The 13957-nt window shown below is 54.4% G+C and overlaps 1 protein-coding gene across 1 annotated transcript in view; it reads left to right on the top strand.

Moving 5' to 3' along the window:
- LOC311248624 (dynein regulatory complex protein 11-like) overlaps nucleotides 1-12935 on the top strand; it is a gene marked incomplete at both ends in the record, with an annotated part of 42990 nt that extends 30055 nt beyond the window's left edge. The window contains 2 exons of the mRNA XM_084339480.1: nucleotides 12762-12825; nucleotides 12907-12935. Of these exons, the coding sequence (XP_084195606.1) occupies nucleotides 12762-12825; nucleotides 12907-12935 (93 nt within the window). The remainder of the gene's footprint in view (nucleotides 1-12761; nucleotides 12826-12906) is intronic.
- Nucleotides 12936-13957: the final 1022 nt, after the last annotated feature.

Raw genomic sequence — 13957 nt, 5'->3', positions numbered from 1 at the left:
CTCAGGATGTAGAGCTGGTCTAGAGACAGTGTCTCAGGAGGTAGAGCGGTCTAGAGACAGTGGCTCAGGAGGTAGAGCGGTCTAGAGACAGTGTCTCAGGAGGTAGAGCGGTCTAGAGACAGTGTCTCAGGAGGTAGAGCGGTCTAGAGACAGTGTCTCAGGATGTAGAGCTGGTCTAGAGACAGTGGCTCAGGAGATAGAGCTGGTCTAGAGACAGTGTCTCAGGAGGTAGAGCTGGTCTAGAGACAGTGGCTCAGGAGGTAGAGCTGGTCTAGAGACAGTGGCTCAGGAGGTAGAGCTGGTCTAGAGACAGTGTCTCAGGAGGTAGAGCTGGTCTAGAGACAGTGGCTCAGGAGGTAGAGCTGGTCTAGAGACAGTGGCTCAGGAGGTAGAGCGGTCTAGAGACAGTGTCTCAGGAGGTAGAGCTGGTCTAGAGACAGTGTCTCAGGAGGTAGAGCTGGTCTAGAGACAGTGTCTCAGGATGTAGAGTGGTCTAGATACAGTGGCTCAGGAGGTAGAGCTGGTCTAGAGACAGTGGCTCAGGAGGTAGAGCTGGTCTAGAGACAGTGTCTCAGGATGTAGAGTGGTCTAGATACAGTGGCTCAGGAGGTAGAGCTGGTCTAGAGACAGTGGCTCAGGAGGTAGAGCTGGTCTAGAGACAGTGGCTCAGGAGGTAGAGCGGTCTAGAGACAGTGGCTCAGGAGGTAGAGCGGTCTAGAGACAGTGGCTCAGGAGGTAGAGCTGGTCTAGAGACAGTGTCTCAGGAGGTAGAGCTGGTCTAGAGACAGTGGCTCAGGAGGTATAGCTGGTCTAGAGACAGTGGCTCAGGAGGTAGAGCTGGTCTAGAGACAGTGTCTCAGGAGGTAGAGCTGGTCTAGAGACAGTGGCTCAGGAGGTAGAGCGGTCTAGATACAGTGTCTCAGGAGGTAGAGCTGGTCTAGAGACAGTGGCTCAGGAGGTAGAGCTGGTCTAGAGACAGTGGCTCAGGAGGTAGAGCGGTCTAGAGACAGTGGCTCAGGAGGTAGAGCGGTCTAGAGACAGTGGCTCAGGAGGTAGAGCTGGTCTAGAGACAGTGGCTCAGGAGGTAGAGCTGGTCTAGAGACAGTGGCTCAGGAGGTAGAGCTGGTCTAGAGACAGTGGCTCAGGATGTAGAGCTGGTCTAGAGACAGTGTCTCGGGAGGTAGAGCTGGTCTAGAGACAGTGTCTCAGGAGGTAGAGTGGTCTAGAGACAGTGGCTCAGGAGGTAGAGCTGGTCTAGAGACAGTGGCTCAGGAGGTAGAGCGGTCTAGAGACAGTGGCTCAGGAGGTAGAGCGGTCTAGAGACAGTGGCTCAGGAGGTAGAGCTGGTCTAGAGACAGTGTCTCAGGAGGTAGAGCTGGTCTAGAGACAGTGGCTCAGGAGGTATAGCTGGTCTAGAGACAGTGGCTCAGGAGGTAGAGCAGTCTAGAGACAGTGGCTCAGGAGGTAGAGCGGTCTAGAGACAGTGTCTCAGGAGGTAGAGCTGGTCTAGAGACAGTGTCTCAGGAGGTAGAGCTGGTCTAGAGACAGTGGCTCAGGAGGTAGAGCTGGTCTAGAGACAGTGTCTCAGGAGGTAGAGCTGGTCTAGATACAGTGTCTCAGGAGGTAGAGCGGTCTAGAGACAGTGTCTCAGGAGGTAGAGCTGGTCTAGAGACAGTGGCTCAGGAGGTAGAGCGGTCTAGAGACAGTGGCTCAGGAGGTAGAGCTGGTCTAGAGACAGTGTCTCAGGAGGTAGAGCTGGTCTAGAGACAGTGTCTCAGGAGGTAGAGCTGGTCTAGAGACAGTGGCTCAGGAGGTAGAGCTGGTCTAGAGACAGTGTCTCAGGAGGTAGAGCTGGTCTAGAGACAGTGTCTCAGGAGGTAGAGTGGTCTAGATACAGTGGCTCAGGAGGTAGAGCTGGTCTAGAGACAGTGGCTCAGGAGGTAGAGCTGGTCTAGAGACAGTGGCTCAGGAGGTAGAGCGGTCTAGATACAGTGGCTCAGGAGGTAGAGCTGGTCTAGAGACAGTGGCTCAGGAGGTAGAGCGGTCCAGAGACAGTGTCTCAGGAGGTAGAGCTGGTCTAGAGACAGTGGCTCAGGAGGTAGAGCGGTCTAGAGACAGTGGCTCAGGATGTAGAGCTGGTCTAGAGACAGTGTCTCAGGAGGTAGAGCGGTCTAGAGACAGTGGCTCAGGAGGTAGAGCGGTCTAGAGACAGTGTCTCAGGAGGTAGAGCGGTCTAGAGACAGTGTCTCAGGAGGTAGAGCGGTCTAGAGACAGTGTCTCAGGATGTAGAGCTGGTCTAGAGACAGTGGCTCAGGAGATAGAGCTGGTCTAGAGACAGTGGCTCAGGAGGTAGAGCTGGTCTAGAGACAGTGGCTCAGGAGGTAGAGCTGGTCTAGAGACAGTGGCTCAGGAGGTAGAGCTGGTCTAGAGACAGTGTCTCAGGAGGTAGAGCTGGTCTAGAGACAGTGGCTCAGGAGGTAGAGCTGGTCTAGAGACAGTGGCTCAGGAGGTAGAGCGGTCTAGAGACAGTGTCTCAGGAGGTAGAGCTGGTCTAGAGACAGTGTCTCAGGAGGTAGAGCTGGTCTAGAGACAGTGTCTCAGGATGTAGAGTGGTCTAGATACAGTGGCTCAGGAGGTAGAGCTGGTCTAGAGACAGTGGCTCAGGAGGTAGAGCTGGTCTAGAGACAGTGTCTCAGGATGTAGAGTGGTCTAGATACAGTGGCTCAGGAGGTAGAGCTGGTCTAGAGACAGTGGCTCAGGAGGTAGAGCGGTCTAGAGACAGTGGCTCAGGAGGTAGAGCTGGTCTAGAGACAGTGTCTCAGGAGGTAGAGCTGGTCTAGAGACAGTGTCTCAGGAGGTAGAGCTGGTCTAGAGACAGTGGCTCAGGAGGTAGAGCTGGTCTAGAGACAGTGTCTCAGGAGGTAGAGCTGGTCTAGAGACAGTGTCTCAGGAGGTAGAGCTGGTCTAGAGACAGTGGCTCAGGAGGTAGAGCTGGTCTAGAGACAGTGTCTCAGGAGGTAGAGCGGTCTAGAGACAGTGTCTCAGGAGGTAGAGCTGGTCTAGAGACAGTGTCTCAGGAGGTAGAGCGGTCTAGAGACAGTGTCTCAGGAGGTAGAGCTGGTCTAGAGACAGTGTCTCAGGAGGTAGAGCTGGTCTAGAGACAGTGTCTCAGGAGGTAGAGCTGGTCTAGAGACAGTGTCTCAGGAGGTAGAGCTGGTCTAGAGACAGTGTCTCAGGAGGTAGAGCTGGTCTAGAGACAGTGTCTCAGGAGGTAGAGCGGTCTAGAGACAGTGGCTCAGGAGGTAGAGCGGTCTAGAGACAGTGGCTCAGGAGGTAGAGCTGGTCTAGAGACAGTGGCTCAGGAGGTAGAGCTGGTCTAGAGACAGTGTCTCAGGAGGTAGAGCTGGTCTAGAGACAGTGTCTCAGGAGGTAGAGCTGGTCTAGAGACAGTGGCGCAGGAGGTAGAGCGGTCTAGAGACAGTGGCTCAGGAGGTAGAGCTGGTCTAGAGACAGTGGCTCAGGAGGTAGAGCTGGTCTAGAGACAGTGTCTCAGGAGGTAGAGCGGTCTAGAGACAGTGTCTCAGGAGGTAGAGCTGGTCTAGAGACAGTGTCTCAGGAGGTAGAGCTGGTCTAGAGACAGTGTCTCAGGAGGTAGAGCTGGTCTAGAGACAGTGTCTCAGGAGGTAGAGCTGGTCTAGATACAGTGTCTCAGGAGGTAGAGCGGTCTAGAGACAGTGTCTCAGGAGGTAGAGCTGGTCTAGAGACAGTGTCTCAGGAGGTAGAGCTGGTCTAGAGACAGTGTCTCAGGAGGTAGAGCTGGTCTAGAGACAGTGTCTCAGGAGGTAGAGCGGTCTAGAGACAGTGTCTCAGGAGGTAGAGCTGGTCTAGAGACAGTGGCTCAGGAGGTAGAGTGGTCTAGAGACAGTGTCTCAGGAGGTAGAGCTGGTCTAGAGACAGTGGCTCAGGAGGTAGAGCTGGTCTAGAGACAGTGGCTCAGGAGGTAGAGCTGGTCTAGAGACAGTGGCTCAGGAGGTAGAGCTGGTCTAGAGACAGTGGCTCAGGAGGTAGAGCTGGTCTAGAGACAGTGGCTCAGGAGGTAGAGCTGGTCTAGAGACAGTGGCTCAGGAGGTAGAGCTGGTCTAGAGACAGTGGCTCAGGAGGTAGAGCTGGTCTAGAGACAGTGGCTCAGGAGGTAGAGCTGGTCTAGAGACAGTGTCTCAGGAGGTAGAGCGGTCTAGAGACAGTGTCTCAGGAGGTAGAGCTGGTCTAGAGACAGTGTCTCAGGAGGTAGAGCTGGTCTAGAGACAGTGTCTCAGGAGGTAGAGCTGGTCTAGAGACAGTGTCTCAGGAGGTAGAGCTGGTCTAGAGACAGTGTCTCAGGAGGTAGAGTGGTCTAGAGACAGTGGCTCAGGAGGTAGAGCTGGTCTAGAGACAGTGGCTCAGGAGGTAGAGCGGTCTAGAGACAGTGGCTCAGGAGGTAGAGCGGTCTAGAGACAGTGGCTCAGGAGGTAGAGCTGGTCTAGAGACAGTGTCTCAGGAGGTAGAGCTGGTCTAGAGACAGTGGCTCAGGAGGTATAGCTGGTCTAGAGACAGTGGCTCAGGAGGTAGAGCTGGTCTAGAGACAGTGTCTCAGGAGGTAGAGCTGGTCTAGAGACAGTGGCTCAGGAGGTAGAGCGGTCTAGATACAGTGTCACAGGAGGTAGAGCTGGTCTAGAGACAGTGGCTCAGGAGGTAGAGCTGGTCTAGAGACAGTGGCTCAGGAGGTAGAGCGGTCTAGAGACAGTGGCTCAGGAGGTAGAGCGGTCTAGAGACAGTGGCTCAGGAGGTAGAGCTGGTCTAGAGACAGTGGCTCAGGAGGTAGAGCTGGTCTAGAGACAGTGGCTCAGGAGGTAGAGCTGGTCTAGAGACAGTGGCTCAGGATGTAGAGCTGGTCTAGAGACAGTGTCTCGGGAGGTAGAGCTGGTCTAGAGACAGTGTCTCAGGAGGTAGAGTGGTCTAGAGACAGTGGCTCAGGAGGTAGAGCTGGTCTAGAGACAGTGGCTCAGGAGGTAGAGCGGTCTAGAGACAGTGGCTCAGGAGGTAGAGCGGTCTAGAGACAGTGGCTCAGGAGGTAGAGCTGGTCTAGAGACAGTGTCTCAGGAGGTAGAGCTGGTCTAGAGACAGTGGCTCAGGAGGTATAGCTGGTCTAGAGACAGTGGCTCAGGAGGTAGAGCAGTCTAGAGACAGTGGCTCAGGAGGTAGAGCGGTCTAGAGACAGTGTCTCAGGAGGTAGAGCTGGTCTAGAGACAGTGTCTCAGGAGGTAGAGCTGGTCTAGAGACAGTGGCTCAGGAGGTAGAGCTGGTCTAGAGACAGTGTCTCAGGAGGTAGAGCTGGTCTAGATACAGTGTCTCAGGAGGTAGAGCGGTCTAGAGACAGTGTCTCAGGAGGTAGAGCTGGTCTAGAGACAGTGGCTCAGGAGGTAGAGCGGTCTAGAGACAGTGGCTCAGGAGGTAGAGCTGGTCTAGAGACAGTGTCTCAGGAGGTAGAGCTGGTCTAGAGACAGTGTCTCAGGAGGTAGAGCTGGTCTAGAGACAGTGGCTCAGGAGGTAGAGCTGGTCTAGAGACAGTGTCTCAGGAGGTAGAGCTGGTCTAGAGACAGTGTCTCAGGAGGTAGAGTGGTCTAGATACAGTGGCTCAGGAGGTAGAGCTGGTCTAGAGACAGTGGCTCAGGAGGTAGAGCTGGTCTAGAGACAGTGGCTCAGGAGGTAGAGCGGTCTAGATACAGTGGCTCAGGAGGTAGAGCTGGTCTAGAGACAGTGGCTCAGGAGGTAGAGCGGTCCAGAGACAGTGTCTCAGGAGGTAGAGCTGGTCTAGAGACAGTGGCTCAGGAGGTAGAGCGGTCTAGAGACAGTGGCTCAGGATGTAGAGCTGGTCTAGAGACAGTGTCTCAGGAGGTAGAGCGGTCTAGAGACAGTGGCTCAGGAGGTAGAGCGGTCTAGAGACAGTGTCTCAGGAGGTAGAGCGGTCTAGAGACAGTGTCTCAGGAGGTAGAGCGGTCTAGAGACAGTGTCTCAGGATGTAGAGCTGGTCTAGAGACAGTGGCTCAGGAGATAGAGCTGGTCTAGAGACAGTGGCTCAGGAGGTAGAGCTGGTCTAGAGACAGTGGCTCAGGAGGTAGAGCTGGTCTAGAGACAGTGGCTCAGGAGGTAGAGCTGGTCTAGAGACAGTGTCTCAGGAGGTAGAGCTGGTCTAGAGACAGTGGCTCAGGAGGTAGAGCTGGTCTAGAGACAGTGGCTCAGGAGGTAGAGCGGTCTAGAGACAGTGTCTCAGGAGGTAGAGCTGGTCTAGAGACAGTGTCTCAGGAGGTAGAGCTGGTCTAGAGACAGTGTCTCAGGATGTAGAGTGGTCTAGATACAGTGGCTCAGGAGGTAGAGCTGGTCTAGAGACAGTGGCTCAGGAGGTAGAGCTGGTCTAGAGACAGTGTCTCAGGATGTAGAGTGGTCTAGATACAGTGGCTCAGGAGGTAGAGCTGGTCTAGAGACAGTGGCTCAGGAGGTAGAGCGGTCTAGAGACAGTGGCTCAGGAGGTAGAGCTGGTCTAGAGACAGTGTCTCAGGAGGTAGAGCTGGTCTAGAGACAGTGTCTCAGGAGGTAGAGCTGGTCTAGAGACAGTGGCTCAGGAGGTAGAGCTGGTCTAGAGACAGTGTCTCAGGAGGTAGAGCTGGTCTAGAGACAGTGTCTCAGGAGGTAGAGCTGGTCTAGAGACAGTGGCTCAGGAGGTAGAGCTGGTCTAGAGACAGTGTCTCAGGAGGTAGAGCGGTCTAGAGACAGTGTCTCAGGAGGTAGAGCTGGTCTAGAGACAGTGTCTCAGGAGGTAGAGCGGTCTAGAGACAGTGTCTCAGGAGGTAGAGCTGGTCTAGAGACAGTGTCTCAGGAGGTAGAGCTGGTCTAGAGACAGTGTCTCAGGAGGTAGAGCTGGTCTAGAGACAGTGTCTCAGGAGGTAGAGCGGTCTAGAGACAGTGGCTCAGGAGGTAGAGCGGTCTAGAGACAGTGGCTCAGGAGGTAGAGCTGGTCTAGAGACAGTGGCTCAGGAGGTAGAGCTGGTCTAGAGACAGTGTCTCAGGAGGTAGAGCTGGTCTAGAGACAGTGTCTCAGGAGGTAGAGCTGGTCTAGAGACAGTGGCGCAGGAGGTAGAGCGGTCTAGAGACAGTGGCTCAGGAGGTAGAGCTGGTCTAGAGACAGTGGCTCAGGAGGTAGAGCTGGTCTAGAGACAGTGTCTCAGGAGGTAGAGCGGTCTAGAGACAGTGTCTCAGGAGGTAGAGCTGGTCTAGAGACAGTGTCTCAGGAGGTAGAGCTGGTCTAGAGACAGTGTCTCAGGAGGTAGAGCTGGTCTAGAGACAGTGTCTCAGGAGGTAGAGCTGGTCTAGAGACAGTGGCTCAGGAGGTAGAGTGGTCTAGAGACAGTGTCTCAGGAGGTAGAGCTGGTCTAGAGACAGTGGCTCAGGAGGTAGAGCTGGTCTAGAGACAGTGGCTCAGGAGGTAGAGCTGGTCTAGAGACAGTGGCTCAGGAGGTAGAGCTGGTCTAGAGACAGTGGCTCAGGAGGTAGAGCTGGTCTAGAGACAGTGGCTCAGGAGGTAGAGCTGGTCTAGAGACAGTGGCTCAGGAGGTAGAGCGGTCTAGAGACAGTGGCTCAGGAGATAGAGCTGGTCTAGAGACAGTGTCTCAGGAGGTAGAGCTGGTCTAGAGACAGTGGCTCAGGAGGTAGAGCTGGTCTAGAGACAGTGTCTCAGGAGGTAGAGCTGGTCTAGAGACAGTGTCTCAGGAGGTAGAGCTGGTCTAGAGACAGTGTCTCAGGAGGTAGAGCTGGTCTAGAGACAGTGTCTCAGGAGGTAGAGCTGGTCTAGAGACAGTGGCTCAGGAGGTAGAGCTGGTCTAGAGACAGTGGCTTAGGATGTAGAGCTGGTCTAGAGACAGTGTCTCAGGAGGTAGAGCTGGTCTAGAGACAGTGTCTCAGGAGGTAGAGCTGGTCTAGAGACAGTGTCTCAGGAGGTAGAGCTGGTCTAGAGACAGTGGCTCAGGAGGTAGAGCGGTCTAGAGACAGTGTCTCAGGAGGTAGAGCTGGTCTAGAGACAGTGGCTCAGGAGGTAGAGCTGGTCTAGAGACAGTGGCTCAGGAGGTAGAGCTGGTCTAGAGACAGTGTCTCAGGAGGTAGAGCTGGTCTAGAGACAGTGGCTCAGGAGGTAGAGCTGGTCTAGAGACAGTGGCTCAGGAGGTAGAGCTGGTCTAGAGACAGTGGCTCAGGAGGTAGAGCTGGTCTAGAGACAGTGTCTCAGGAGGTAGAGCTGGTCTAGAGACAGTGGCTCAGGAGGTAGAGCGGTCTAGAGACAGTGGCTCAGGAGGTAGAGTGGTCTAGAGACAGTGTCTCAGGAGGTAGAGCTGGTCTAGAGACAGTGGCTCAGGAGGTAGAGCGGTCTAGAGACAGTGTCTCAGGAGGTAGAGCGGTCTAGAGACAGTGTCTCAGGAGGTAGAGCTGGTCTAGAGACAGTGTCTCAGGAGGTAGAGCTGGTCTAGAGACAGTGGCTCAGGAGGTAGAGCTGGTCTAGAGACAGTGGCTCAGGAGGTAGAGCTGGTCTAGAGACAGTGTCTCAGGAGGTAGAGCTGGTCTAGAGACAGTGTCTCAGGAGGTAGAGCTGGTCTAGAGACAGTGGCTCAGGAGGTAGAGCTGGTCTAGAGACAGTGTCTCAGGAGGTAGAGCTGGTCTAGAGACAGTGTCTCAGGAGGTAGAGCTGGTCTAGAGACAGTGGCTCAGGAGGTAGAGCGGTCTAGAGACAGTGTCTCAGGAGGTAGAGCTGGTCTAGAGACAGTGTCTCAGGAGGTAGAGCTGGTCTAGAGACAGTGGCTCAGGAGGTAGAGCGGTCTAGAGACAGTGGCTCATGATGTAGAGCGGTCTAGAGACAGTGGCTCAGGAGGTAGAGCGGTCTAGAGACAGTGGCTCAGGAGGTAGAGCTGGTCTAGAGACAGTGTCTCAGGAGGTAGAGCGGTCTAGAGACAGTGGCTCAGGAGGTAGAGCGGTCTAGAGACAGTGGCTCAGGAGGTAGAGCGGTCTAGAGACAGTGGCTCAGGAGGTAGAGCGGTCTAGAGACAGTGGCTCAGGAGGTAGAGCTGGTCTAGAGACAGTGGCTCAGGAGGTAGAGTGGTCTAGAGACAGTGTCTCAGGAGGTAGAGCTGGTCTAGAGACAGTGTCTCAGGAGGTAGAGCTGGTCTAGAGACAGTGGCTCAGGAGGTAGAGCTGGTCTAGAGACAGTGTCTCAGGAGGTAGAGCTGGTCTAGAGACAGTGGCTCAGGAGGTAGAGCTGGTCTAGAGACAGTGTCTCAGGAGGTAGAGCTGGTCTAGAGACAGTGTCTCAGGAGGTAGAGCTGGTCTAGAGACAGTGGCGCAGGAGGTAGAGCGGTCTAGAGACAGTGGCTCAGGAGGTAGAGCTGGTCTAGAGACAGTGGCTCAGGAGGTAGAGCTGGTCTAGAGACAGTGTCTCAGGAGGTAGAGCGGTCTAGAGACAGTGTCTCAGGAGGTAGAGCTGGTCTAGAGACAGTGTCTCAGGAGGTAGAGCTGGTCTAGAGACAGTGTCTCAGGAGGTAGAGCTGGTCTAGAGACAGTGTCTCAGGAGGTAGAGCTGGTCTAGAGACAGTGGCTCAGGAGGTAGAGTGGTCTAGAGACAGTGTCTCAGGAGGTAGAGCTGGTCTAGAGACAGTGGCTCAGGAGGTAGAGCTGGTCTAGAGACAGTGGCTCAGGAGGTAGAGCTGGTCTAGAGACAGTGGCTCAGGAGGTAGAGCTGGTCTAGAGACAGTGGCTCAGGAGGTAGAGCTGGTCTAGAGACAGTGGCTCAGGAGGTAGAGCTGGTCTAGAGACAGTGGCTCAGGAGGTAGAGCGGTCTAGAGACAGTGGCTCAGGAGATAGAGCTGGTCTAGAGACAGTGTCTCAGGAGGTAGAGCTGGTCTAGAGACAGTGGCTCAGGAGGTAGAGCTGGTCTAGAGACAGTGTCTCAGGAGGTAGAGCTGGTCTAGAGACAGTGTCTCAGGAGGTAGAGCTGGTCTAGAGACAGTGTCTCAGGAGGTAGAGCTGGTCTAGAGACAGTGTCTCAGGAGGTAGAGCTGGTCTAGAGACAGTGGCTCAGGAGGTAGAGCTGGTCTAGAGACAGTGGCTTAGGATGTAGAGCTGGTCTAGAGACAGTGTCTCAGGAGGTAGAGCTGGTCTAGAGACAGTGTCTCAGGAGGTAGAGCTGGTCTAGAGACAGTGTCTCAGGAGGTAGAGCTGGTCTAGAGACAGTGGCTCAGGAGGTAGAGCGGTCTAGAGACAGTGGCTCAGGAGGTAGAGTGGTCTAGAGACAGTGTCTCAGGAGGTAGAGCTGGTCTAGAGACAGTGGCTCAGGAGGTAGAGCGGTCTAGAGACAGTGTCTCAGGAGGTAGAGCGGTCTAGAGACAGTGTCTCAGGAGGTAGAGCTGGTCTAGAGACAGTGTCTCAGGAGGTAGAGCTGGTCTAGAGACAGTGGCTCAGGAGGTAGAGCTGGTCTAGAGACAGTGGCTCAGGAGGTAGAGCTGGTCTAGAGACAGTGTCTCAGGAGGTAGAGCTGGTCTAGAGACAGTGTCTCAGGAGGTAGAGCTGGTCTAGAGACAGTGGCTCAGGAGGTAGAGCTGGTCTAGAGACAGTGTCTCAGGAGGTAGAGCTGGTCTAGAGACAGTGTCTCAGGAGGTAGAGCTGGTCTAGAGACAGTGGCTCAGGAGGTAGAGCGGTCTAGAGACAGTGTCTCAGGAGGTAGAGCTGGTCTAGAGACAGTGTCTCAGGAGGTAGAGCTGGTCTAGAGACAGTGGCTCAGGAGGTAGAGCGGTCTAGAGACAGTGGCTCATGATGTAGAGCGGTCTAGAGACAGTGGCTCAGGAGGTAGAGCGGTCTAGAGACAGTGGCTCAGGAGGTAGAGCTGGTCTAGAGACAGTGTCTCAGGAGGTAGAGCGGTCTAGAGACAGTGGCTCAGGAGGTAGAGCGGTCTAGAGACAGTGGCTCAGGAGGTAGAGCGGTCTAGAGACAGTGGCTCAGGAGGTAGAGCGGTCTAGAGACAGTGGCTCAGGAGGTAGAGCTGGTCTAGAGACAGTGGCTCAGGAGGTAGAGTGGTCTAGAGACAGTGTCTCAGGAGGTAGAGCTGGTCTAGAGACAGTGTCTCAGGAGGTAGAGCTGGTCTAGAGACAGTGGCTCAGGAGGTAGAGCTGGTCTAGAGACAGTGTCTCAGGAGGTAGAGCTGGTCTAGAGACAGTGGCTCAGGAGGTAGAGTGGTCTAGAAACAGTGGCTCAGGAGGTAGAGCGGTCTAGAGACAGTGGCTCAGGAGGTAGAGCGGTCTAGAGACAGTGGCTCAGGAGGTAGAGCTGGTCTAGAGACAGTGGCTCAGGAGGTAGAGCGGTCTAGAGACAGTGGCTCAGGAGGTAGAGCTGGTCTAGAGACAGTGGCTCAGGAGGTAGAGCGGTCTAGAGACAGTGGCTCAGGAGGTAGAGCGGTCTAGAGACAGTGGCTCAGGAGGTAGAGCGGTCTAGAGACAGTGGCTCAGGAGGTAGAGCGGTCTAGAGACAGTGGCTCAGGAGGTAGAGCGGTCTAGAGACAGTGGCTCAGGAGGTAGAGCTGGTCTAGAGACAGTGTCTCAGGAGGTAGAGCTGGTCTAGAGACAGTGTCTCAGGAGGTAGAGCTGGTCTAGAGACAGTGTCTCAGGAGGTAGAGCTGGTCTAGAGACAGTGGCTCAGGAGGTAGAGCGGTCTAGAGACAGTGGCTCATGATGTAGAGCGGTCTAGAGACAGTGGCTCAGGAGGTAGAGCGGTCTAGAGACAGTGGCTCAGGAGGTAGAGCTGGTCTAGAGACAGTGTCTCAGGAGGTAGAGCGGTCTAGAGACAGTGGCTCAGGAGGTAGAGCGGTCTAGAGACAGTGGCTCAGGAGGTAGAGCGGTCTAGAGACAGTGGCTCAGGAGGTAGAGCGGTCTAGAGACAGTGGCTCAGGAGGTAGAGCTGGTCTAGAGACAGTGGCTCAGGAGGTAGAGTGGTCTAGAGACAGTGTCTCAGGAGGTAGAGCTGGTCTAGAGACAGTGTCTCAGGAGGTAGAGCTGGTCTAGAGACAGTGGCTCAGGAGGTAGAGCTGGTCTAGAGACAGTGTCTCAGGAGGTAGAGCTGGTCTAGAGACAGTGGCTCAGGAGGTAGAGTGGTCTAGAGACAGTGGCTCAGGAGGTAGAGTGGTCTAGAGACAGTGTCTCGGGAGGTAGAGCGGTCGTCTGGTAATCTGAAGGTTCCCGGTTCGATTCCCGCTCCTCCCGGGCAGCGTGTCGAAGTGGCCTTGAGCAAGACCCTTAACCCCTAATTGCTCCCGATGAGCAGGTTGGCACCTTGCATGGTCGCCTCTGCCGTTGGTGTGTGAATGTGTCAGTGAATGGGTGAATGTGAGGAACAAAATTGTAAAGTGCTTTGGAGAAAATAGATATACAGTATAAATGCACTTTACCATTTAATCATAACAAATTCTGGGCTTTATGCATGTAATCACCAACTCCTGTGATTACATTTTGTATTTGTACATTGAAGACTTGGGAATAAGAATTGCTACTGTCAAGTAAAGCGTGATTTACTTCGCTTTATTCTGATTTAATGAAACAGCGGTTTAAAACCGAGAGAATAAGCAGTTGTTAGAATGATATCAAATAGAGTAATTAGAACATCAGGCAGTGGTGTTCACTGGTTCGCTCTGTTTCCATCAGGTGGATGAGTTGATGAGACAGGAGCTCGCTAACCTGAAGCTAGTTGTGGATAAAGTCACGTCTGGCAAACCCAAAGGAAGCAAGGTATATTATTATGAACACATTAGAGGTTTGACGTCTTATATATATATATATAACGCTCCAGATCTTTATTCCTGTTGGTTTATTTTGTGATGTATAGTAATGATGTATTCCAGACCCAGTACTTAGAAGTGAATTCACCTCTTGGTACAGTGGTCTGTGATGCCGCCCGCGGCGCGCGAGGCCGGGGTTCAACTCCCACTCAGGGCGATCCCTTAACAGGGGTCGAATCGAAACACAATGCAGAGCGAGATCACACAGGTCACACATGCATTGCTCTTGATCTGCCAATTTTGTGCACATTTTTGCCTATGTCTTTGTTTTACTGCTGTGAAGCACTTCTTGTATGAAAGGTGCTATACAAATAAAGTGTATTATTATTATTATTGACTGCTGAGACTCACAGGTGTGAGTTTCAGATCCTGGACCACATCATCCAGGTAGTGGTACTCCGAGAACTCTTTCTCCACCATCTCGTGCTTGAGCTCCAGCACTCTCCCCATCACGCCCTCCAGGACCCCCCGGATCACGCGTCTCTTCTGGGGGTGGACCACCTGGTCGTAGGCCTCCTCCAGCTGCCGGAAGATTTGAATGTAACGTACGTAGAGGGTGGCCACGCGCTGGACGAACACCACCCGGTCCTTTTCTGGACGAGGGGGCTCGACAGGGAGCTCCTGAGTCAGCAGACTGCTCAGCTCCACTTGGGCTTCTGCCCATTGCTTGTTGTACGCACTGGAAAGAGATAAGATGAGATCAGATATTCCTTTACTGATCCCCTTGGGGGAATTTAGGCATTATAGCAGTATGGGGGCGGGGGGGGGGGTACAGGTATGGGCATGCCCAACAGCGTGTAGTCTTTTACCGCGGGATGGTGGTCTGGGGCTCGCAGGACGGTGGTCTGGGGCTCGCGGGACGGTGGTCTGGGGCTCGCGGGACGGTGGTCTGGGGCTCGCAGGACGGTGGTCTGGGGCTCGCGGGACGGTGGTCTGGGGCTCGCAGGACGGTGGCCTGGGCCTCGCAGGACGGTGGTCTGGGGCTCGCAGGGCGGTGGTCTGGGGCTCGCAGGGCGGTGGTCTGGGGCTCGCAGGACGGTGGTCTGGGGCTGGCAGGGCGGT

The sequence above is a fragment of the Notolepis coatsorum genome (genome assembly GCF_963971535.1).
Source record: "Notolepis coatsorum genome assembly, contig: SCAFFOLD_286, whole genome shotgun sequence".
Classification (NCBI taxonomy): domain Eukaryota; kingdom Metazoa; phylum Chordata; class Actinopteri; order Aulopiformes; family Paralepididae; genus Notolepis; species Notolepis coatsorum.
This window is presented reverse-complemented; position numbering and strand designations above follow the sequence as displayed.